We start from the raw sequence: 25,144 nt of genomic DNA, 5'->3' as shown, positions 1-25,144 counted from the left end.
AAGATACCCCCCCCCCAGGTGTTAGATGTCACTTCTATGTTTGAATCAAAAAGAGCAAAAACCACTTCTCTCCTTGCATGAGTGACGGGTCTTCTTCAAGGCCTGGAAAATATATAACTCACAACCTTAAAAAACAATTCTCTCCTCCCCTTCCCACCAAGTAACATAAATCTATGCCTCTGGGCAACAGTTCCCACAAATGTAGCCAACCTCTTATATGTCCCCCAGTAATGAACAGACACAATACACTCTCTCTTCACCCAAGACCATCTTGACTGGTATAACCCTGATATTATTTCATCTTTGTCATGTATGTACTAGAAAAGACAGAAATTGTATTATAAGGAGAAATTCACAGGCAGGATTAACTCGTTAATATACAGCAAAATGTATGTTTTCTTAAATTGCATTTGAAATGGGACAATCCTCAGTGAAAAGGTATTCAATGCAAATGACGACTGTAAAAAGAAACCTTCATTTAAGTCAATGTAATTTTTTTGTTCCCACACACTCTTGTTTCAAAGTATTAGGAGTGTGTTGGTCTACCATCTTTAAAGAAATCCACAACACTTATCATAACAAGACTTAATGCCTATTTTAACCTTTTAAATTCTGCCAGGCCTTTGGGACAAACATAAAGATGCCCCTTCTGAGTCTGTGTTTTTTATTACTGTTTTAAGTAATTATGCAGTTTCTGAGTCATTGTATTGCTGTAATGGTTATTTTGTGAACTTTCGTGAGAGCTTCTGGAAGGCCAGAAGGCAGGAGAAGGACACTATAATAAATACTTCAAGTCCACTGACATAATGCAGTATTTCAACTGCTGTCTTACTGATTTTTCCTTAATTTCATAAAGTCTAAGACATGAATAAGTAATAAGAATACTACATTATGTTAGTGGATGTGAGGTATATTTTTCTTAATTACTTTTATCCTGTAATTAACATACACATACACACACACACACACACAAAACCCCTCTTTAAACCTCTTCCTCTTCTTGGCCACATCCCTTTCTCACTCACCCTCTCTATTCTAAGGTGACTGCATTCACAGTGGCCAGAAGTTGCACCTTTGTATGAGCCATACACTGGGAAGCTTAAGCTTGTTGAGTATTTATAGGCTTACAACCACATTTGCACACATGCTGTCTCCCACAGGGAATTGAATGCTCACCCAGCATGAAAAACACAATTCATTAACAATAAGTGCAATTGCATGCAATGCTTCCCCCTTCAAGTTTTTTTTTTGAAAACCAGAAACAGCTGCAGGCTTGAGCAGATGACTGGAGGAGGAGCAAAAAGGGCTGCTCAACTCTTTCCTCTTCAATTGTTCTTCCCCCCCACACACACTCAAAATTGCTCTTCCAGTTGCTTTTCTGCTTGCAGGAGAAAAGATACACATAGCATTATCTTTCTCCCCACTGGAAATAAAAGCAGCTGTATGGAAAGGGATTTTGAATAGGAAGACAGACAGCAGGAAAAAGTTTAAGCTGCCTCTCAGCTCCATGCAGCCTTCTCAATTTTTAAAAATCAGTAGAGACATACATAATATTGAATTTTCATGTGTTTTAGTTTCAGGTTGCAATGCTATTTAATAAGAAGCAAGTTCACTGAATTCAGTGCAATATTCTTCTGAGAAATATACTTGTAAGAAGAGTATTATTACTGATGCATTGCTCATTCCTAAATGTTCAAAGTTAAAGTATTTGCAGAGTAAAGAAAATAACCAACTAGTAGTTCCAGGTCCAACAGACATTCTTATACCCCTCCTTGGCAGAAATATTTTGATCAGGTGGCACACTGTACCTTCTCTATCAACCAAGGAGATGGTAGTAGGTGTGCATAGTCTAGTGAATTGTCAAAGTGCTGGGCAGAGGGGACATGAAACTTTGCAGCACACCATAAGGGTGGGCCCCTGATGTTCATGAATAGGAAAAGCCTTTGCCAAGTCTTCTATCATGAATGCTAAATCGGGAGACAAACAGGAAATAAGATTAAACCAACCACACAAGTCATAGTTTGTTCCATATTTTAATCAGAAGGGATGGAAGTGAGAATACAACACAGAGGGCTACCATATCATGATTTCAATATGGTTACAGGACACTCAGTAGATGTACCCTTAAAGTGATTTTCTTGTCTCATGGTAAGGCACCCACTCTTCATCATTACTAAAACACATTTTTAAAAAATCCTGACAGTCTTCAGAACCCCACCTGCCACTAAGAGGTACTAATATGCAGGCTTATTTCTGTATTTGAAAATACTGGGAATTAGGATAGGAAAATTGTTTTACATATATTCATGCAATATTCAGAATTAGTATCTCAGTATATTCTGAAAGCCTTACCACATTACTCATCGTTGAGGTCACATGAAACTGAGTGACATTATGTTCAACAGCCATGAATTAAACAGTCAAGAGATCCAGCATGTTGTAGTTATTAGAGAACTGGATCTGGAAGACTTAAGTTTGAGTCCCTACTCTGCCATGGAAGCTTGCTGAGTGACTTTGGGATAGAAACTGACTCTCAGACTAATCTACGACATGGGTTTGCTGGGAGTATAGAATGGAGGAGGGGGAGAACAGTGTTGTAAGCCTACTGGAAAGACAAGTACAACAAAAATATTTAAATAAGACCCTCTTTCATTTGATTAAGTTGTTCGGACCTCTTACATTTTGTGACAGGATGGCCCAGGTAGCATTCATGATGAAAATGTGGAGATGAAGAGATTTATTTTTTCTTTTTAATTTTTTTTAAAAAAACAGGCATGTCAAACAGTGCAATGCTAGTCGTGAAGTTGCCTTAAATAATAAATCACGTGTGTGAGGAAATATTACATTCACACTGACTCGGCGACAATAAATAAAATTAGTTGCTGTAGATTTTCCAGGTTGTGTGGCCGTGGTCTTGGCACTGTAGAACCTGACGTTTCGCCAGCTGTGACTGGCATCCTCAGAGGTATAACACAGAAAGTATTTCATGTGTTATACCTCTTTCTGTGTTATACCTCTGAGGCTGCCAGTCACAGCTACTGGTGAAACGTCAGGTTCTACAATGCCAAGACCATGGCCACACAACCCAGAAAATCTACAGCAACTAATGAACTCCAGCCGTGAAAGCCTTCAACAACATAATAAATAAAATCTTTGCAAAAAATTTTTTAAAAAAATATTTAAATAAATAAAACTTTTATTCTGCAGCCATTTAGAAATCCTATGGTTTTCAATCATCTTAATGTCTGTCACATGATACAACTGCTTGCCAAAAATCAGTGGCAGTCTCAAAGGAAACATCCATTTACTTCAGCTCAGACAAACACTGGCTAACCTAGTGCAATGTGGTTCTGGGCCCAGATGTCCATATTTACACCAAACAGCAAAATTTGCAGAATTGTGCATTTAACAAGTCAGATAACTTATTCTTAGTCTTATTCACCAGCACAGAAACTCATGAGCATACATCTCTACACTAAAGCAACATGATGCTTCTGCCATCCAACAAAAGGCTTCATCTTATACTGCTCTGATGGTCCAAGTAATGAAAAAGCCTGTGTAGAAGTGTTCCTTAGGACTACAGCTACTGCAATATTTTACTTTTGTTGGAGTTTAATTTCATGGTTTCACATGGAAGTGGTAATTGTTCATTACATCAAGCTGTACTCTTTAAACTCTCCACTGCAGGGCCCAAACATTCTTCACTAAACATTTGCCCCACGTTTAAAGGTGAAACCAAAGTCTGAGACCAGTTACAAACTAATCATAGTAACATTGGGTTAAGCACAATGCTAACAATGGCTAGCTCTGGAGAGTTTAAAGTGTCCTCTCAACAAAAGAGAGGAAGGAGGAACATGTGAGTCAAGGAAGGAGCAGCATACAAGTTTAAAGGGTGCTCCCAGTCTTTTAACCATGGTTAAAATCTGAAAACAAATATCTGAGAATAAAAGTATCAGATATCAGAAAAGACCCTTAGAACACAATTCCCAGAGCACTTAACAAACAGAATGTGGGAAGATCAGAGAAAGAGTGAAATGCAGGGCCCAGCTATGAAAGGGTTTAAAGGTCCAAAATCAGACACTGAATTGGCCACAGAAGCAAACACAATATTGCAACCTGGAAGTAGCAGTGACTTCTTTCACCAGCTTCTAAGAGAGCAACCCTAACCAGGTCTATTCAGAATCCTACTCATGACTATAAAATGGTGCTTATGCCCAGGAAAGTGTTCTTACAATTGCACTTTATGAGTACTCTATTAACCAAGGTATGGGTGATGGTGGCCAGATCCATCATGCCTACAAGCATCTCCTGGTAGACTCGTTCAGTTACCACCTTTGTATCAGTCAGTAAGTTCAAATTTACACCCATGTTGTATAACCTTACCTGTCAGGGCAACTACAACCCCATCCCTATCAACATTAAATACTTCAAAAGTGTTAGGACCCTCCACTGTCATCATCGCCATCTTATCTGGCTTCAGCTTGTTTCCCTGAGAGACTTAACCACTGTTTTCAGAAACCAGTTGTGGACTACAAGTGGGTTCCCCAATTGCTAGGGTTACTAATAACACAAAGCCAGGAGCCACTGGAACAATGACAGCAACCCACTTCAAATTACTACCAACTGTTGCACCCAGCAGCTTCATATAAACCACAATGGTCCTATGAGGGAAAATACAGGACTACAATTACTGGGATATTTTACTTTTGTTGGAATTTAATTTCATGGTTTCACATGGAAGTGGTAATTGTTCATTACATCAAGCTGTACTCTTTAAACTCTCCACTGCAGGGCCCAAACTTAGGACTGGCATAAACATGAGCGTCAAGTAGTTAATATGCTTTTAGGGGAGGTTAACTGTGGTTTGGTTTTTCTATATGAACTGGAAAGTTCCTTTCTGAACTAAAATATTATGTATTAACCATTAACATACTGAAATATCACATGGTGAACGCACATGAACATAACGTTGATTGTTGAGTCCTCCAGACCGAAGATTTGAAATTATTTGTCTGTTCTTTTAATTGTCCTAACTCTGTTCTTCCCTCATCTCTGTAGCTTCTGCTGTAACATGAGGAAACTGCTGTCTTTTGTGGAAGCAGTTTGTTAGCAGAAGCAACAGAGACACTTTGCTGTACATAAATGGCAAACCAAAGGGATTTTTTTAGTCTTTTACCAATTCCATTTAATATGTCTAAAAGCACCTAGAATTATCAGGCACTGTACATAAATTGTCCATGTTCCTATCTGTACACTCACAACCTGTCTGGAAGAAACAGTGACAGGAATCATTTGTTCCAAGAACCAGGTCATGCTTCCTCAGAATTTCTGACATAGTCCATACAGGCAAAATAACCTCCATCATGGTTCAGCAATCACTATATGGTTAACTGCAGTCATGTATCTCTTTGCAAAGTGATTATTAGTTTATGACTTTGTACATTAATCAAATGGAGCTGCGGTGGCTCAAGTGGTTAAGACGCTGAACTGCAGGCTGTGGAAGGTCGGTAGTTCAGCAGTTCGAGACCCGAGTGTGCCACATGATGGAGTGAGCTCCTGTCTCTAGTTCCAACTCCTGCCAACCTAGCAGTTCGAAAGCAAGAAATTGCAAGTAGATAAACAGGTACCACTTCAGTGGGAAGGTAACAGCGTTCCGTGCACCTTGGTGTTTAGTCATGCTGGCCACATGACCATGGAAATGTCTTCAGACAGCGCTGGCTCTTCGGCTTTGAAATGGAGATGAGCACTGCAACCCTAGAGTCGGATTCGACTGGCTTTTGAGCAAGAGAACCTTTACCTTTACATTAATCAAAAGAAAATATATTGAAAGTGGCCTTATATGGACTGAATATACTTCTAAAGGAATGGAATATTGAGGGCAGCTGAATGTCAGTTAAAGACAAATGGTAGTGGGAGGAAAGAAAAAGAAATCAACATGCTCAAGCCCCTGAGAGTTTAAAGAACTCTAGAGGATCAGATCTTTAGGGGTACAAGGGATTGCCTCCCCCCAATAACTGCACTGTTTAATGATAGCGTTACTGTGGTGTTTTGCCATGTAGCAGCAGCAACATACATTTAAACTCCACATTAAAACAGAAATAAAATATACTCACAGTATTTACATACTGTGGAGTTTAAATGTATGTTGCTGCGATCTAAAACTCAGGCTTGTAGAGTAAGAAAGAGGGGAAACTGGATGGGTGAGTGAAGTGTGTTATGACTGGATAGTAGCTGTATCCTCGGGCATGGAGTTGACTGGGTGGTTCAGAGAGAGGCTTTGTGCGGAGGAAGGAGTTTTAGTGAGGTACTGTACAGTGTGAGAGAAATCTTTTCTGTGAGGAAGTTATTAGCCTGGGTGGCAAGTTGGGCAGCTAAGCTTTGTGGAAATTATCAGCCTAAGTAGCAAATGAGAAAATAAGCCTGCATGACTAGATCTATTTAAGGAATAATTTCACTTATATACTTATCTGAAACCATTATGCTTATTAACCATACAGAAACCATTACCCTTTTACCTATAAATTCTATTTATATTTAAGAAAAACTATTTTATTTAGAGTAAAGGGTCCCCTTTTACCCCAGAGCCATGTCTACATGTTGACCATTCTGTCATTCTACCATATACACTAAGCCATCCTGTTCTTTGGGTCCAATTAAGATTTCTAAGGTGAGAGCTTTAGATGGCAGCAAAAATAAGGAAGGCAAGGAGGCAGCATAACACACATCACCTCAGAACACTACAGAGAGGTGCCCTTACAGAGGTTACACATCAAGGGGTCACAGAGACAGATCAAAAGCATTACCATTACCTTATGTAATATCTGTTCCAAGATGGGAACCTGCAAGGATTCATGGGGAGAAACCTTATTTTTTTCCTTTTCCATGGCCACTGACCCTGAACAATGCCCATTCTGCTTGCCTACTTCTGACTTTTACAATGTTGCCCCTACATTTCCCCCTACCCTCTATTTGCTCAGTTTTTCCTTTCTCTACCAAGTAGAATTACTCTTTTTTCAAAGAAAAAACTGTTCCTTAATACTTAATCAACAATACTTAAACAGTACAGTCTCATGCAACTACTTAAAGATCTGCAGAATGAAACAGATTTGTTTCACACACTCCTAACTGAATAGTCACATTCTGCATATTGAAATAAAGTGAAATACCTTCTGCATTTTTCAAAGTTATTTCGTATCAATGTATTTTATATTTGACAAAGATAATTTTCTGTGCTTTAGCAATGCTATGTTTAATTCACAAAAGTATGACCAGTAATGAACCTCAAGACCTCAAATACTAAACAGTTTAACGATTCAATTTGCAGCATTTTGAAAAGGTTTTTAATTTATTAATACTGTCATTGCCTCTCATACAATAAAATTTGTAATCAGTTTAGCTGTTTCAGCATTCATTAATCTTATTTGTAAATCATTCCTCTTGAATTACCTACTTGTCTCAGAGACCTTGGGATCAAAAATGGTGCAATCCAGCATTATTATTGCATTTGTACAGTATCGTAAGAGCCTCTTTTAGTTAAACATTCAGTAAAATTGAATATATTATCAAAGGGTGCCAGTACCAACTCCTGGAACTCTTTGGACCTCCTATTTCACCTCTTTACAGCTGCAACTTAACTGCCTGTAATCTTCAAATGATCAAGTAGCAACAGAAGTTAGGTGTAGTTTCACCTCTCTCTCTGGGCAACAGTGGGGATTTACTAAGAGGAAGAGGGAAATGAGTTGGCAATGGCAAAACTCTCCAAAATCCAGAGCTAGTACTTGATTAATATAGCCCCAAGGGATATACCACATAACTAGTAATTACAGATGCACCTTAATTCTTTTCAGTGATGGACACCTAAGTATCATAGGTTTCTAGCATAGTGATGTGCACAAGATTGGGAAACAGACAAAATTAAACACTTAATTAAATTGTGAGGAATTCACTGCCAGTGGATGTAGTGATGGCCATGAGTACAGCTAGCTTTAAAATGGGTTTAACAGATTCACAGAGGATAGGTCTACCAATGAGTACTAGCCATGGTAAATAAGGGAGCCTCAAAATACAGAGGTAGCAAGCCTCTGGATACCAAAGCTAGGAGGCAGCATCAGGGGACAGCCTTGGCATTTATACCTTGTTTGTTGGCCCTCTGAAGTAACTGGTTTGCCACTGTGTGAAACAGGATGCTGGACTAGACGGACTACTGTCTGACCCAGCAGGGCTCTTCAGCTGGTATAACAAAATAACCACCCTGGGGTGTGTGGCAGTATTTTTATTTCTCAGCTGAAAAATCTATCATTTATATATATTAAGCTTAACTTGGGAAAGGCAAATGTGCGGTTTCTACCAGTATGCTCCAACATACATGGTTTTAATACAATGAAATATCTGGGGACAAAGATGGAAGCTGTAGGTTAACTTCAGTTAAAACTAGAGATGTGAAGGCCTGGAAAAAAACCGGAAAAATTCGGGGGGGAAATGGTTTTTTCCCGGTTTTTTCCTGAAGACTTTGTTTTTTTTTCCGAAAAATTGGAAAAATTGAAAAAAGAAAAGAAAAGAAAAAAAATGATTATGGAACGTTTTATTTTAACATGATGAATAAAATATTTTAAGACAAGGTGTTCAAATATTTTCCAAATCATTTTTAAAATATATATATGGTATCAGATTGATCTAATTTCTGTGCACTGAGGACAAGCAAGCCCTAGGTTACAAACTGAACTCTCCAATGCAAGAACAAGATGCATTTCTTCCTTTAGGAGGTGCGATTGTCAGAAGAAAATAAAAAGGTTTCAGTTTTGTTTTTGCATGTGGGTGGGTATTCTGTTTGTAATAATTGTTTGGATACACTATATTTTTAATATGCTAGTTGTGATAATTTCATGCCAAGTAAAAATGTCCATAGTCATATTTTATGTTCCTAAAGTAACAGAATGACTTTCAATCTAGAAAAGACAAAAGAAATGCTAATGTAGCATTTTTTCAATTTTTCCGAAAATTTCCTTTTTTTCCGAAAAAAACCGGTTTTTTTCCCCGAGCTTCAAATTTTCCGGAAATTTTACATCTCTAGTTAAAACACAGAGTGTTTTGGACTGGTAGTCTATATCAGAAGCAGGACAGAGAGCCAGACAAACTGCAAGAAAGACAGTCTGACAGGCCTCAGAGAGTAAAGGCTATTGCCACTGTGGTCTCAACTATAAATTGTGCTGTCTACATCTGAGTTTTGTGCATGCATATGTACCACTTTAAGCCTCCCATGAATAAACCCTATTAATATTTTGAGTTCTTTTTGTGACATGTAAAAGGTGATTATGGGATCTGGGGAGCTGCTTTGAAATGGTAGTTTCCTTTGTCTTGCTTACTGGTAATTCCCCATGGTTAGAAGCAGTAGAAACCACTGGGCTGGAGGCACCACTTTCTCTTTTTAACCCCACCACCTTTCATTAACCAGCCCAGGTCCTATACTCTCTTCCCTCAGCTGTGTTAATTTTATGTGCCAATAGTAATAAACACTTGAACTATAATATTAGGGGGGGAAATAAAATCAAGTGTGGTCTAAATGTTATATTCAAACACATCCAAAGTCTTATGTGGCACTTATTTTTATTAGAATAATACTTTGTAAAGTGTAAGACAATACAGCATGTACTTCCCCTACATTATTTAATTTTTAAAATAACCCCAAAGGTCTGGAAAACTGTAGAGATACTGATTTTAGCACAAAATTTGAGTCCAGTGGCACCTTTAAGACCAACAAAGTTTATTCTGGGTATAAGCTTTTGTGTACATGCACACAAAAGCTTATCTCCAGAATTAAACTTCATTGGTCTTAAAGGTGACACTGGACTTAAACTTTGTTCTATTGCTTCAGCCCAACACAGCTACCCACTTGATTTTAGCACATTTAGAGGACTATGCATGATATGCTGTAGTTGTTCTGTTTGTAATAATAGTCCATTTCAACAGACTAACTCTCTTCCCAGGAAGTCACTGGGGTACATCAGCTTCACTGCCACACTTTACAACACGTGCATTACTTGTTAGTTTCTTATCAAACTAGTAAAGACAATACCCTTTCTATCAACTGACGGCAGCTGGATTCGAGTTAGCAGCACCTTAGAATCTTGCTGTTCTACTGCAGACTAACAAAGCCACCCTCTGAAATCTTGGAACATACTTTGAGGAATTTCACATTGCCCTTTTTAAGCCGGTATGAAGCCGTTTTTGATTTGTCATGGAGTAAACCGGTATAAGGCTGCCATTTCACACATAGCTTTCCCTTACTGGTAAACAGCTGGATCTGAAGCGGTTTGCCATTTCAGACTGCGCGGCTTTCCCCCACTTTTTCCTGCCGTTTTTCGCCCGCGCGGGGGATGTCCGGCCGTTTTTAAAAGTTCACTTTAGAGTGCTATAGTGCTATAACACAACACTCTAGGCATTCCAATGGGGTTGCTATAATGCTGTTTTGCTGTTGTGTCATAGCACTAAAGCGCTCTAAAGAGAACGTTAAAAAAAAGCCGGAGATCGCCCGCGCTTGGGGAAAAAACGGCAGGAAAAAGCATTTCGGATCCAGGAAAAGAAACTGAAGACTACTTGGAAGTGGTTTACAGGTTAAAACGGTTCAGCCCCGTTTCCTGAATGGGACAGAAGCGTTTGTGTGTGAAAGTACAAATATATTCCGGTAGGGAACCGGTTCTAAAATGGTTCTGTCCGAAATGTCAGACCAGAAACCGTTTGGGAACCATTCCTGAACTGGAATATATCACCTGTTTGAAATTCCTCATTAAGTCAGCATCAAAGAAAAAAAAAATCTGTCTTCAGAGAGCTCATGCAATGATTTGACTAAAATAAAAGACAGCCAGTTCACAATCCCCCCATACTAGGTAATATCTATGAAACACATGGTCTTTTAAAATACAGTAGCTGAATGTACTTGCAACAAAGTGAAGAACAAGTAACCTGCCAAAAGTTAATACAGTTAACAAATAACGAACATTATTCAATGTAGCAAAGAAAAATAGTCATGTCGCAGCATCCCATGTTGATTGTCTGAAACTGTGAAGTCTTCAACCAAGCAACATGAATTAGCAGACCAGAAGACTTCACAAACAGCATAAATCTTCTTCCACCTAAATATTTTTATGGTGAGCCTTTTTATGGGCATTTTGTTTTCCCAGTGCTCTAGGCAAATCCTTAACAGAACTTATTTTTGTAAAGCCTCCCTTACCTAACATTGGCTTGTTAACCATGCAGAAATTTTCACATTACTATAGCAACGTACCATGAGCATATAAAGGTATGTGTGCATAGTTTTGAAAAGGATGTTTAAAGCTTAAGATACTAAGGTAAGAAACAGCGTATTTCACTTCACATTTTAACCAGTTGCAGAAGGAAAAAATCTTTCAAAATTTAACTGATTCAGGAAAAAAAGCTTTTAATAACACTACAATTTTATATAATTTCAGTATAAATTAAATTAAATCAATGGGCTTAGAATGGAGTAACTCTGCACAGGATTTTACTGTTATTTTTCTCCCTCCAAATGAAGTTCAGTTGCAGAGACAGCAGATGCCAAACTATTGTTATATAGTTAAAGGCCTATATTTCAGTATTACATTTTTATTTATTTATGTATTCACAATTTTATTCTGCCCTCCCCTCGAAAGGGCTCAGGGCCGATCACAATCAAAACTTAGGCTGTATGGCATCACAAAAACATAGTAATAATAATTAATTAAAACAACATTAAGACAATATAAGAGCTCATCTTATTTTCTACTGAATGCATAGTGCCCAAAAACTCTTAAATCTGTATACCGTGATTTATTGACACCCTTTGTGTTGCTTAAACATTGAAGTCAAATATTAATGCCTTGATAATACCACAAAACTTGGCATCATTCAGCTATATAAGCACTTTAAATCCAACCAATTTACCTGGGACAAACAAGTCCTTAATTTGGATTGTATTAGCCTGAATATTGTTTTCAGGGCTTTCAGAGCATTCAGCATTTTAATATTTTTGCATGTAAGATCTTCAGTAGAAACAATGGGAGCTGTAAGAATTTTTTCTATTGGTAGCATGTTAAATCAACAACAAGCAAAGCTGGATTTATTGACAAGCTAAATAAGCTATGTCTCAGAGCCTCAGATTATGAAGGGATTCAAAATACAAAGAAATTACTAAAACTACTAAAGTACTGGGTGTGGGGGGGGGGTAATGTGATAGAGCCTTTTAAACATGACATAGCCTAGGGGCTCAAGATGGCCTTGGCAACAATTTTAAGGTTTGTATATATCATGCCAGTTTAAATACCTGCAACCCAACTACAAGCTGCAAACACTTTCAAAGGACAAAAGACCAATACTCTCATGAGGTACATAACACTAATTCAGACCATAAAGTGCCCTTCTCCCGATTGTGTGTGTGAAACGAGAATACAGAACGTTTGCAATGCAGAAAAAAGCCATTCAACACAAACGTATCACCACCCTATATTAGAAGCCTGCAGAATATTGGCTTCCATTGTGCATTCAAATATATCTTGGGGGGGGGGGAGATGTGTGCAGGAAGTCCAGCCTTCTATGGGAACCCTAAGAACATAAGAAGAGCCATGCTGAATCAGACCAAAGTCCCATCAAGTCCAGAGTTCTGTTCACACCGTGGCCAACCAGCTGCCTGTAGGAACCCACAAACAGGAAGACTGCAACAGCATTATCCTGCCTGTAACCCTGTATTATATTGGGCCAATTATATAATAAGATGTGACAAATAGTTCCTATGACTTCTTATGCCATGTCAGAAGAAGAAATGTAAACTATTTTTCATGGAAGTTTCGATACTGAGAAATCCATGCCTCCCTGCCCTTATGTCACTGTCAGATTTTCAGCAGAAGCAATGGGAGCAAGTTTGCTCCCTCCTCTTCGAGGCAATGCTAACAATAAGTAACTACACAGTTATTGTGTGTTTTGCATAAGTTGTGCTTGGAGGATGTTTTGTATGACTTTTTCTCTAGCCAAGGAGAAACTCACTACAAAAGTCTTCAGAAATTCGGGTTACCATGCAGCATAGAGAGTTTCTAGCTGAAGCCTCTCTTTATATAACTCAAGAGGAAATGCAGTCCTGACACTATTGCTCAGGGATAAATCTGACAGATTCAGTCATGAAGCTTTTCATAAATACATCAAGTCACATTTCCCTGCCATTATCTGAGAGCAGATACATTAACCACCAGAGTCTCCTCCTTCTTGGTTCACAAGTTGCTGGTTTTAACATTTCCCTATTTATGACAGTTCCTCACCATCTCCTGGCCATCACAATGTTCTTTACTGGTAACTCAGCCTCTACATACAGCAACTTCAGCTCCTCCATTTTAAAGTTGTGTTTGCTGCACTCCAGCAAGAGCTTCTAACATGGCTGAATAACATCTAAAAGGCTGTCTCATTATACTCCTTAAATCTGATCATTATTTCATAATGTTACATTGCCTATTTGACAAGGGCTCTAGTAATTGGTTTGGCCCAATTCACCCAGCAGAATATTTTCAGCAGAATAGTGCCTAATGCAAATGGCATTCCACGAACATGATATTTTTTAAAAGTTAGATCCTAGATAATATTATCAGGGAAAAGGTATATACAACACTTTTTACAAAAATACCTACATTAAAAATCTAACTAGGGTTTGTTAGAAACAGAGAAAAATAGGACTTTACTGAAGTGGAATGTTCTATACCCCTTGGTTCAGGTCCTGGTTTCCTTCTACGTACATCCCCATTCATCCATTGTTGCCTCTATTCATAAACTTCAACTACTCTTCATTCATTAAAAAATTTAAAATTGCAAATATTCAAGAGAGGGACTCCCAAAACCAAAGTATTCTGCACACTAAACAGTCCAACTGCATTTAAAGAGCAAAATCAATTTTTAAAACTGTTTCAGCAGTATTGCTTTTAGAATCTAAAAAAAGTCAGAGGAAGTCAACTATTTATTTTATTTTTATTTATTATTACACTTATATCCCACCATCTCCACGAACGAGCTCAGGGCAGCTTCCAAATAAGGGCAACATGTGCCACATAAAACATTAAAAACAACATAAAATCAACCATATTTAACAATGATAAAGTGCTCAATGGTGTTAACAATTTGATCAGATCAATCGAATCAGATGGTGACCTATAGATGTACCCAAAGCCCACTTCAACGGCCCCGACCCCATCGCAATACTGTAGCGAGATTTTATACTGGGTCATCCCATCACCCCGTTGTTACCAACAAATAATTGGTGGTGATGGTAGTAGTGGCGGCTCCTAATTAAAAGCCTGGCGGAAGAGCTCCGTCTTGCAGGCCCTGTGGAACTGTGAGAGGTCCCGCAGGGCCCTGATCTCCTCGGGGAGCTCGTCCCCCCAGGTAGGAGCCGCCACTGAAAAGGCCTTGGCTCTGGTTGCCGCAAGCCTGGCCTCCCTGGGGCCTGGGATCACTAAGCGATGTTGGGCCCCCGACCGTAGTGCTCTCTGGGGTATGTATGGGGAAAGGTGGTCCCTCAGGTCAGTCTGTTAAGTGACTGGTTAAGAGTGCAAATTTTAATTCCAGGACAACCAAACCCTGAGGATTCTATTATTTCATTCCAATTATTTTGGAAATTTCACTGCAATAACCATAGTTTTTTTGGTGAAAGTGTTACCCTTTGACAAAAAAATTTAGTGGGATCACAATGGGGGGGGGGAATGTAGTTTCCAACAGAATACAGACACTATATTTTAAGTCCCAGGAGGCAGGGGAGGAGACAAAGGAGCATCAATTATTTCTATTCACTAAGGCAAGCTAAGAACCCCACTGAAAGACTTCTACAGGTATCCCTTCTATTAAAGCTTGCTATTTGGAATACATCCAGTTGATCAACATGATCCTTGCAGCAATATTTGCAAAGATTCCTCTTAAAGGACCATAAGGTTTTCAATTGTCTGCTGTGTTCAAACTAACCCCAAAACATTTGGAAGCTTTCCTATTTTTAAAGTTAACACATGCAACATCTGTCTAACACATGACCTTCATGGTAACCTCAAAAATGCATTTTATTTCTTACATCTATATCCTGCCCTTGTTCTAAGAAGCACCAAAGAGTCTGTGTGAAGTTTCCTGCCACTTTATCCCAACAAAAGCATGGCAATAACACAGAATGAAGGATAAGTCCAAAAGTCATGAAGAGTACTGGATGGCTTAGTGAGAATTTGAACTTAAGCCTACGTGATTCAAGTATAATACTCTGTCCACTAACTCGCACTTGTCATTTTAGGGTATGCTCAAAATTGTATTTCTAAATCTCCTGTTTTAAAATAAGTTCCTCAGAATTTCAGGGATTGGTCCTGACCTTGTAACCTGCCCTGAGCCCTGCCATGCAGGGCAGAGTGGGCTAGAAATTTAATAAATAAGTAGGCCAGGCAAACCCAATCCCGTGAGGTCTCAGAAGCTAAGTAGGGCTGACCCTGGCAAGTACTTGGGAGAGAGACCTCCAAGGAATACCAGGGTTGGGATGCAGAGGCAACAGTATTAAGCCACCTCTCTGAAATGTCCAAGCCCCACTGGGGGGTCACCAGAAGTCAACCATGACTTCCAGGAATACACACAGAGAGAAACATACTACTCACCAAAAAGAAAAAGAAAAGGAATTTCGGGGATTGGAAGAGGAAGGTTAAATATATAATAGCCTTATTGGTTTCTTTACAACAGCCACAATTTAGAAAAGCAGCAATAGATGCTGGAAAGTCTACATGTGCTGAAGTTTTCATATACTGCATTTTTATTTACTTAAAAATGCTGTACCCCAGTTTATAGCTCCAAAGTTGTTTTCTTAAGAGACATAAAATACCCTCAAATTGACCATGCAGTGCTTTCACAAATTTTTAGGGCTACTGCAATGGTTTGAGAGATTGCTACACTTTCAAGAAAATATGTGGACTAAATTTTTAAAAAATGATAGAGGTATCCACCAGCCAAGAGTGTTAAGCCTGCTATAACCAACTACCATTTTATATATTTACACCCTCAATTTTCATTCCCATGGGGCCCCAAAACTACTTTCAAGAATATTTGCCCCTCCATTTTACCCTCTCATCAACAATCCTGTAAGGTAGGTTAGCCTGAAAACATGTGACTGGCCAAAGGTCACCCAGCAAGCTTCCAGGGCATTGTGGGGGTATGAACTTCGGACTTCCATGTCCAATATGCTACCCTGTATGCCATGCTGGTCCTCAATGTTTTAAAGGTTATACTTACATTTATAATTCTACCTGTAAAATGTTGCCAAACATGTGCCTGACAATGTACGAATGCAGCCCATCTTCATTTATTGCCGAATTCCTCCTAGGCTGCTTTTCAGGCATTAAAAGAATCTGAAAACTATAAAAACCCCTAGCACAGAAGCATCATAAGTAGCATCGCCAGCACAACTCTGACAATGAAAGCAGGGGTCAGGAAACTCTGTGCTTGAGCCACACTTTTGTGTCATGACAGAGCAAGCAAAGTGGATTTCAAGGCAGTTCAGGACTACCATTGAGAAGGATCCAGTATACATGAGAGCCCACTCTGGCCTCTGTGCTAGATGGAATTTAAAGCAAAGCAAGAGGAGCACATGCCTTTTATAAGACTGGATCAGCAGTTGGAATCAAATGTTTATACACTGGGACAAGTCAAGTTTCAGACATAGCTTCTATGTTTAATAATCAATTTCTTATGCAGAAGCATCAAAATGGGCACGTCACTGACTACTTGACTTCTTCCAGTGCTGAAAACCTCATGCATTCCCCACCACATTATATAAGTTGTACAATGACATGCACAAACACAGAACATTGGATGGGTTTATTTTATTCAGGGCTTCAATTTGCCAAAAACTGAAAATTCACACATGCTCTCAACACCCACAAACAGAAAAACCCTGTGCAGACTTAACCCTGCATGTAAATTTCATTAATTTTTGAGAATTGCGGACAACATTTATAGCATATTGATATCACATTCTTTGAGGCATAGCAACTGACCTCCTGTATTCTTTTTCAATAAATTAAGTGATTTTACCTCATAGAAATCTTCACTTGCCCTTACCAGCCACCTCAAAGCTTATTTTTTGTTGTTTTCTAGTCTTTACTTTTTATGTCGTTCTTTAGATACTATTTCCCTTCTTGTCCTCTCCTAATGAGTTCTCCCTCTGTTTGCAGTTCTACATTTGTAATTAACTGGGCAAAGCTCTCTCAATACACTAGTGCTTATCACCCTGCATTAGTCACAGTAAAGTGGTAGCAATTCTATGTGTTTTACAGTGCAAATCCTATGCAGAGTTACTCTAAAGGTCATGGAAATCAGTAGGTTTCAGCAGAAGAAAATTCTGCACGAGCTCAATCATTTCAATGGGCTTAAACATAACTGTCCATAGGACTGTACTATGTATTCCCTTTAACTACCCGACTTTCCACAAACAAAAAAGAGAACTCCAATTCATGAAAGTAAAACAGTTTCAATTTTTAAAATGCCCTGTATCTTGGCAAATGCTTTTACCTTTTCATGAATTGACAGTTTCAATTTTTAAAACGCCCTGTATCTTGGCAAATGCTTTTACCTTTTTTATTGATGCAAATGAAGCACCAGTATGCTTCCACCTGACTGTACATATCACATGCAATTTACATACATGGCATTAAAGGATGCACACATATCAAATGAGGATCAATTATTCTACACAGTAGGGTTTATTAATGGAAATCATCTTAAACAGAGGATAAATGAAGATATTTGTTTTGAATATAGGTACAGACTTAAGAAAGCTATTATACACACACACATTAATTCCAATACAGCATCATCAGCAATGAGTATTTATAGCACCATAGCCTGGATTTTTCAGCAAATGCACACTAAGTAACAGTTTCATTTTTTGTTACAAGAATTAGCTGGAACATATACTCAAGAAGAAATATTGGGCAGTCAACAAATTCAGAATTAGCTGTTCATTCTGCAATGCTAAATTTATCTCAATCCAAACAGCAGAGCAAGACCCAAAAAGTAGCCCTGGCAACAAACACCAATATGTCCGAAGGCATCCCACCACTAGACTGAGAGTGGGCCTCAGGCTCCCACATTCCTCTTAGGACAGACAGACAACACCATCTCTCTCTGCCTCTGGGTAACAGATCCTGCCTTCTAGCAGGTTCCATAATGCAGCCCTAGGGAGCAATCCTGCATTCAAAATGAGGGCAAGGTATCTTGGTTCACTATTCACAGTAAGGAGATGAGACCCCACCCATTCTCTCACTTATTAGAATCTGATAAGTGTCTGAACAGGTTTAGTGCGGGGGAAATGACAAAAGATTTCACTTTCTCCCTACTAATAACATATTTTTAAGAATGTCTGGGCTCATATTTTATTTAGCATAGATGGAAATATAAGTGCTTTAATTTTTATTTAAAGCAGCTCTATCTTTAGGTGGAATCTTATGTGCCATGGAAACAGCACAAGTCACAAGAGAGCCAGAAAAAAAATCCTGCACAAAAACCTAAGTTGCAGGTAGTCCCAGAGCCTGAAGATGGTTTATTAAACTCATTTGGATCTGCACATAGAAGGGTTCTTTAGAGCTCAACAAGACACTGAGAATCTCAAGAACTGCCATTACTTCAATTAAACTAGAACCTAAAATATTTACTTTTCAAGAAAGGAGCCTTACAAAATGGTGTAAATTAAGCTTAGAAGCAATAAAATCCAAAACCAATCTGCATCCTCATGCAGATACACATTATAATAGCTTCTCATTAATTATCAAACCATCCACCTAAATAAATAAAACTGCCACAGTACTTTGACCCTCCCAATCAAACAATTGAAAAAGGGTACAACAGTCCAAAGCTGGGGATATTAAACAGGAGGCAGGAGAAACATGCCAGGAGTACATCAGAGAAAATTGCGAATGTCTGCTAATGATGTGTTAATACATTAAAAAAGCTATAAGACCTTTTTCTGATAGACTAAAAGATTACACAGTCTAGTGTTTGCTGTTGAAGAAAATTGTTTTACAAACAGCAAAAATTGAGCTGCATAAACACATTTTTTTTAAATCTACTGGCCTACACCTTTCCAAAGAGGAAAATGTAAAAAAAATTATTGAAAGCTAACCATGCAAGTTGCCTTTTGCATGATTACAACATGCAAAAAAAGTAATACATGTCTCCCATTTAGACTGTGTCTAGTCAATAACTTCAGCTGCCAAGATCTAGATTTTGGTCACAAATCATACCCAGCAAAGAATGCAAAGAGATGTGAAGAGTAAAATAATGCACAAACTATTCATAATTAGGATGACTGATGGCCACATTTCAGCAAAAGGCTACATTTTAATCACAGATGGTACTAGTAGTAATTGTATATCTGTACTACATTCACTTCATTAAAAATATCTAAGTAATTCCACACAGAATGTAGAATATTTCTTGATTATCAAGAAGATAAAAACTTCAGAATGTGATCAAACAGACTGATAACACATTTGGAGAGGGAATGGAAACTGCTATAAGAATGTAGAAAGGTATTCTAATGGGTTTTTTCATGAAAAAGGACCAGTGAATAGCATAAAGTATGAAAAAATCAAAAGAATAATTTGAATAAACAGGAACACCTATCATATTGTCACCAGATATTATCCTTTTTTTAGGTTACTGACATTTGACAAATTTGTGGAAAGTCCATTAATGCCTAGCTCATCTTTGTCCATAAAGCATTATTAATTATCCCCGCAATATTTGTAAGCAGGAGGCCCAACAACATAGACATTCAAACACTAACAAAGCACACTATTCCAGCAAGCAAATTTAGTCTGCTTTTGCAAGTAATTGATAGAATATTTTCATACTGACTGATCCAACAATACAAAATGAAAGTATAGGTTTTAAAGATTGGTCCCTTTCCTTCAAAAATACAACATCTAATTCATAACATTTTCTTGACTACAAGAGACAAAAAACAATGACTACAAGGAAAAGGCTGCAAAATTCCACAACAGCACAAAATGTCTATACCCTTTCAAACTGTAGGGTAATCCATTCCTATAACCCTTTTTATTGGTTTACTAAGATGTGTTTTATAAATACTGGCCTCTGATGCTAGCAACTGAAAAATGTTATATTTAAATAATGCTTCTCAATTTTCATTCAAAAAGCACTACTGTTCATACATGGCAAGCAAGATGGTGTTTCTTCACATACCCTGGCACAAGTCTGTGTCTTTTTTCGAAGAACCAGTCTAATCTGAAAGTTGCTCCATGTAGACACAGTGTATTGCACTGTGAATGGCCAGCCAGGTATTTTATGAATGGAGTAGATCACGTGCTCCCAGCACTTCCCCAGCCGATATTTCCTACATAACAGTGTCAACAAGCTGGGAACAGCGTTTTTCGGTACAATATTCCAGAAAAACCTAGCTCTTGAACCTTCTGCATTCTAGTCCATTGTGCAAAACTCCCTTTCCTCGCAAAGCAGATCCGCCCGAATGTCAAAGATAGCGAAGGTTTAATTATTTTTTTTATGAATGAAGACTGTGGTATGCAAATTAGAGCGATTCACAAAAAAGAAAATATGGCGGCTGTTTCTTTCTCAGTTCCATGAGTACTGCAGCAGTTCCCCTACCAACAACCTCAGTGTAATGCTTTGTACTTTATATACTGCCTTTCAGATCTGTCCCTGTTACATTATGTGATCCTAGCTTAGGAAGGACGATTTTCTTTTAAATGAAGCCTGATTTTTTACAGATCCATATTAAGGAATTAAGGTTTTATTTGAAGGAATATATACAAGTGACAAGTGTCCCTTTCCCCACCCAAACCAGATTTGCTCTTTACAATACAAGTTAATTCACTAGAAACGCTTAAAAATAATGGTTGTATGTTAATTCCACCTTAAGACTGCTTTCTTAGTATGTCAAAACTACTGCAAACTATGTCCGAGCGACTGACTAATTTGCAACTCATTCTGCAGAAAAGAATAACCTCTGATCGGGCAGGATGCAAGAGTCACTGGAATCGACATTTTTTATTCTTAAGAAGGAATTGTAGATTTCAGGACAAGACTAGCACAATTTAAAAGTACCACATATCTGAGATCCAGGAGAACTCCATTTTCACAGTTATTTTTAAAACTGTAGATGTAAAAATGCAGGACCCCCTATGGATTTCATCCAAGCGAAGCATATTAAAAATATTAAAATCTCTTCATTCCCTCCACCACTTTAGAAGAACTCTTAACAGATTATTAAAAAATTCTTTGGGGGACGGTTTAACGCTGTATTTACACTGACTGACTCATCCAATTAAAATTCAGGAACAGTGTCCGACAGGATGAAGATCCCCGCGCTGTTTTTATATGAAACACACAAATGAAAAGACTTTATGACTTTTTCAGAATGTAGCATATTAAGGGAACAGAGGACATGACACGTCGGGGGAACTGAACTCCTCATTTATTATTATTATTTCCTCAATATACTGCTGAACAGCTCTCCCCCCCCCATACCTTGGACCTGCAGTGCCCATTCACCACCACCCCCAAACTGATATTCATGAAAGAGAATGCCATCTGCATGTCTACCTATATAGAAACAAACTACTAAATACAAATACAGGCCAGCGAAAGATCCGAGAAACCAAAAGCAGGGCAATTAACCGGGGGAGGGGGGTGACCAAAGGCAAAGGGACGGAAGTCTGCCGAGCCCCACGAACCCGAGAGGGAAAGCGAACTTACTCGTTGTTAGAATTCGCCGTCTCTTCGCTCATTTTTTCCTCACCGTGATCCGAGATGGAGCAGCACCGACGCAGCTAGGGCGCAGCAGGAGCTCACCAGAAACCTCACCATTGTTAAACCCCAGATCTGCCCCCACTCCACACCCTTCCGCCAGAACGGCCTCGGTCCTCGGGGTGCCCCGAAAGAGCCAGTTATCCTCTCCCCCCCCCCTCCGGTTCGAAGAGATCTTGTTGATCCAAGAGTTGAACTGATTCCTCCTTGGCGGCGCCGGTAACAATCACACCACCTCCGGTCTTCGCCTTGACTGCTGGCGACTAGGAGAGCCTCTCAGCTGCAGCCCAGGTCCGCGGTAGTGTCCTTGTGCTGCAGCTGCACCAAGAGCCCCACATCTCCCGCTGCAGCAGCAACAGCTCACCGTGGCCTTCGCCTCCTCTCCTCTCCCTTCCCCCCCGTCCTCCTCCTCCTCCCTTCAGCAAGTTCTCCCCCTTTCCACGCTCCGGGGCAGGAAGGAAAAGAACAGCAACAGAAATTCCTCCAGACACCAGCAGCGTCCACGAAATCAGAAAAAAGGGGGCCCGCGCAAAGAAAAAAAAACAACCCTCGCCCGCCCCCAGAAGCAAGCAGGAGCCGCACGGAGAGAGGAGGGGAAACTAATTCAGCCGCAGGCGGCGGAGAGGAAGAGGGAGGAGGGAAGGTGAAAAGGAGAGGGAGGGAGGGAGAGAGGGAGGGGGAGCTAACAAGCAGCCCGGAGGTTAGAAGGGGGAGGGTGGATGCGTCACGGCTGGTGGCGGAGGAAAAACAAGACAAGAGGACAAGTGGGCAGAAGACCGACCCCCCCCCTTCTCCAGAGAGGGCGAGCACTTCAGTAGCGGCACCCCATCCTCGCCAGGCGCAGCCACATCCCCCAGCGCCTTTCCCTCCACTCCCCAGTGCAGGAAAATTGGGCGGAAGTGTTGACTTCAAGCTCCTTCCGCCGCTAACTCTCCGAGGGGAAGGAAAGGAGGCCCGGGCAGCTAGGCCAGTTTAGCAATTTGGACTCCTTGTCCCAGACCCTCAAGTTTCTCTGCAGAACTCTCATGTGTGGGGGCAACCTCCTTTCCCCTCTCGCATACAGCCGCACTCTTAAGCCGCTTCACTTCAAGTAAGAACCTCGGAGGAACACGGCAGCCTCGTTCCTGGCACATTTCTTTCCTTACTGAACTCAAGCATGCTTACATGTGAAGTAGCGCAGGGGGGGCTGAGTGGCTCTCTGTCGTCGTCCCCCCCTCTCGGGAATTCCCCTACATTTGCACCGCAAAGCACCTTCAGTTACGGCAACAGCAGTTATAGTAAAAAGAAGACTACCCCCCCCCCCCGCACACTTTCTCGCCGTGCTGTTGGGGGCGATTCTCTGGCCGTTCAAGGAGCCAAGTTAGAGGAACTCTGAATTCTCCTGTATTGCCTTGCGGGAATGCAACGAGTTAAGGAGACCTTTAAGGAGACCTTTACTTTTATTGGCAGGTCCCAGGATTCTCACGTCCGGCAACACGCAACAGAAGGGCGGAGGCTTATCTCCCCTAACTTTCCCCCAAAGCCTGAATTCCCGCCATGGAAGCTTGTTTTGTGAAAATAGTTCCCGGCCTTCCCCGCTCGTTCGCTGATTCCCAGAGAGTTGCGAGACCTGTACACGCGCGCTACGACCGCGGAGGGATATTGTGGACTGCTGTAGAAGCTCTCACACGCTTCGTTGTGTGTGTGAGAGAAAGAACGTTACAAGAGAGTTAGTTGCTTCCCAGTGGTGTACTCGGCCAGGGAGCGGAAGACAGACGGGTTGCTGTGTCTGGGCTAAAACATGTACCCTGCACTTCCTCACGCTTGCAAAGTTGGCTCTCTAGTTGCTACCGCTCCTCCCTTCTTTCCCTTAAGGGGTGGCGTGGAGCTTTTAAGTGCCCTGGGGACATGAGGCATGCAAGTTCGCTCCCTACGCACTCTGCATTCTAGAACTTCACATCCTGGAATCCACAGGCGGGCAGCCTGTAAGGGGGCGGGTCCGGGCCCCTTTAGCGTATACAGCTCCCGCTTGCGCTGCCGCGCAGGGGGAAAAGCATACAACCTAGGATTGATGTAATAGTCGCAGTCCGAAGAATGTAAAATCAGTGTTGAGTTTCTGATGGCAGAGGGATAAACTATTTTCAGAGATCAGGCATTCGTTCATAATTTGCCAGCAGCTTGTAAAAATATTTGTTCAATTCAGAATATTTGTCAGTCATTTTCTTCCACCTGCAGATATTAAGGTATTCTTTCCTCTGATAATACACAATTCCCTGGGGACTTTAAAAATAAAATAAACTTTATGGTGGGGTCCGAAATACTTCACAGAAGTGTTGTCCTAAAAAACCCCTCACCAGTCTACTGGAATTCAAACATGGGGGGGGGGGGATTCAATACTACTACTTACGGTTGCTAACCTCCAAGTAGGGGCCTGGATCTTCAGTCTACAGAGATCAATCCCCCTGGAAAAAATGACAGCTTTGGGGGGTGAATTCTATGACATTATATCTCACTGAGGTATCTCCTCTCCATCAGCTCCCCTTTCCCCAAACACTGTTCCCAGGAATTTTCCCAAACCAGACTTGGCAACCCCGCTATTGCTTACTGTGAAATCCAGTGCCATATTTACTCAGAAGCAGGGCTATTTTTGGGCAGGAACGCACAGGAACGGAGTTCTGGCTGGCTCCCAAGTTGGCCACACCCAGCAGGAACTCATTAGCATAATAGGCCACACCCAACAGCAGAAACTTATTAGGATTGGCTACATTAGGGATGTGTGGCCTAATATGCAAAGGAGTTCCTGCTACAAAAAAGCCCTGGGTTTTGACAACAAACAAGGTAAACAGAATAAGAAGAAAAAATGGGTGTGGCTGGATAACCACACTTCTGGTAACATGGGGGTGTGGCCTAATGTGCTAATGAGCTGTGCTGTCAGGGGTGTGCCCTAATATGCTAATGAGTTTCTGCTGTTGGGTGTGGCCTATTATGCTAATGAGTTCTTGCTGGGCTTTTTCTACAAAAAGAGCCCTGCTCAGAAGCATGCCCAGCTTTATTCAACTGGGCTTACTCATAGTTAAGTATATAGAACTGCAGGCTTTGTTTTCTTCAGGGATCTCAACAGCAGGACTTTTAAATGAGACTGGTAGTTGATTTCTTAAAATAGTTTCTTAAAATGTTGTGAGCATTTCTCTCATATTGCAGTGCATTGCAGTCCTAAATTCTATATTCACTCAGGACTAGGGTCTACTGAATTCAATAGGATGTAGTCCCTTTTAGGACAGGATTGCATCTTATATTCTTTCTTTAGGGAATACAAAGCATGCCCCAATTTGTC

General features: G+C 40.2%; 1 protein-coding gene across 1 annotated transcript in view; it reads right to left on the bottom strand.

The window, feature by feature from the left end:
• The window catches only part of SPRED1 (sprouty-related, EVH1 domain containing 1), a 111,774-nt gene extending 89,719 nt beyond the window's left edge, over positions 1 to 22,055 (bottom strand). Inside the window, exon 1 of the mRNA XM_015421354.1 lies at positions 21,781 to 22,055. Coding sequence (XP_015276840.1) covers positions 21,781 to 21,812 — 32 coding nt within the window. The 5' untranslated portion in view covers positions 21,813 to 22,055. The remainder of the gene's footprint in view (positions 1 to 21,780) is intronic.
• Between the last annotated feature and the right edge of the window lie 3,089 nt (positions 22,056 to 25,144).

This window comes from Gekko japonicus, unplaced genomic scaffold, assembly GCF_001447785.1.
Source record: "Gekko japonicus isolate JY-2015 unplaced genomic scaffold, Gekko_japonicus_V1.1 scaffold581, whole genome shotgun sequence".
NCBI lineage: Eukaryota > Metazoa > Chordata > Lepidosauria > Squamata > Gekkonidae > Gekko > Gekko japonicus.
This window is presented reverse-complemented; position numbering and strand designations above follow the sequence as displayed.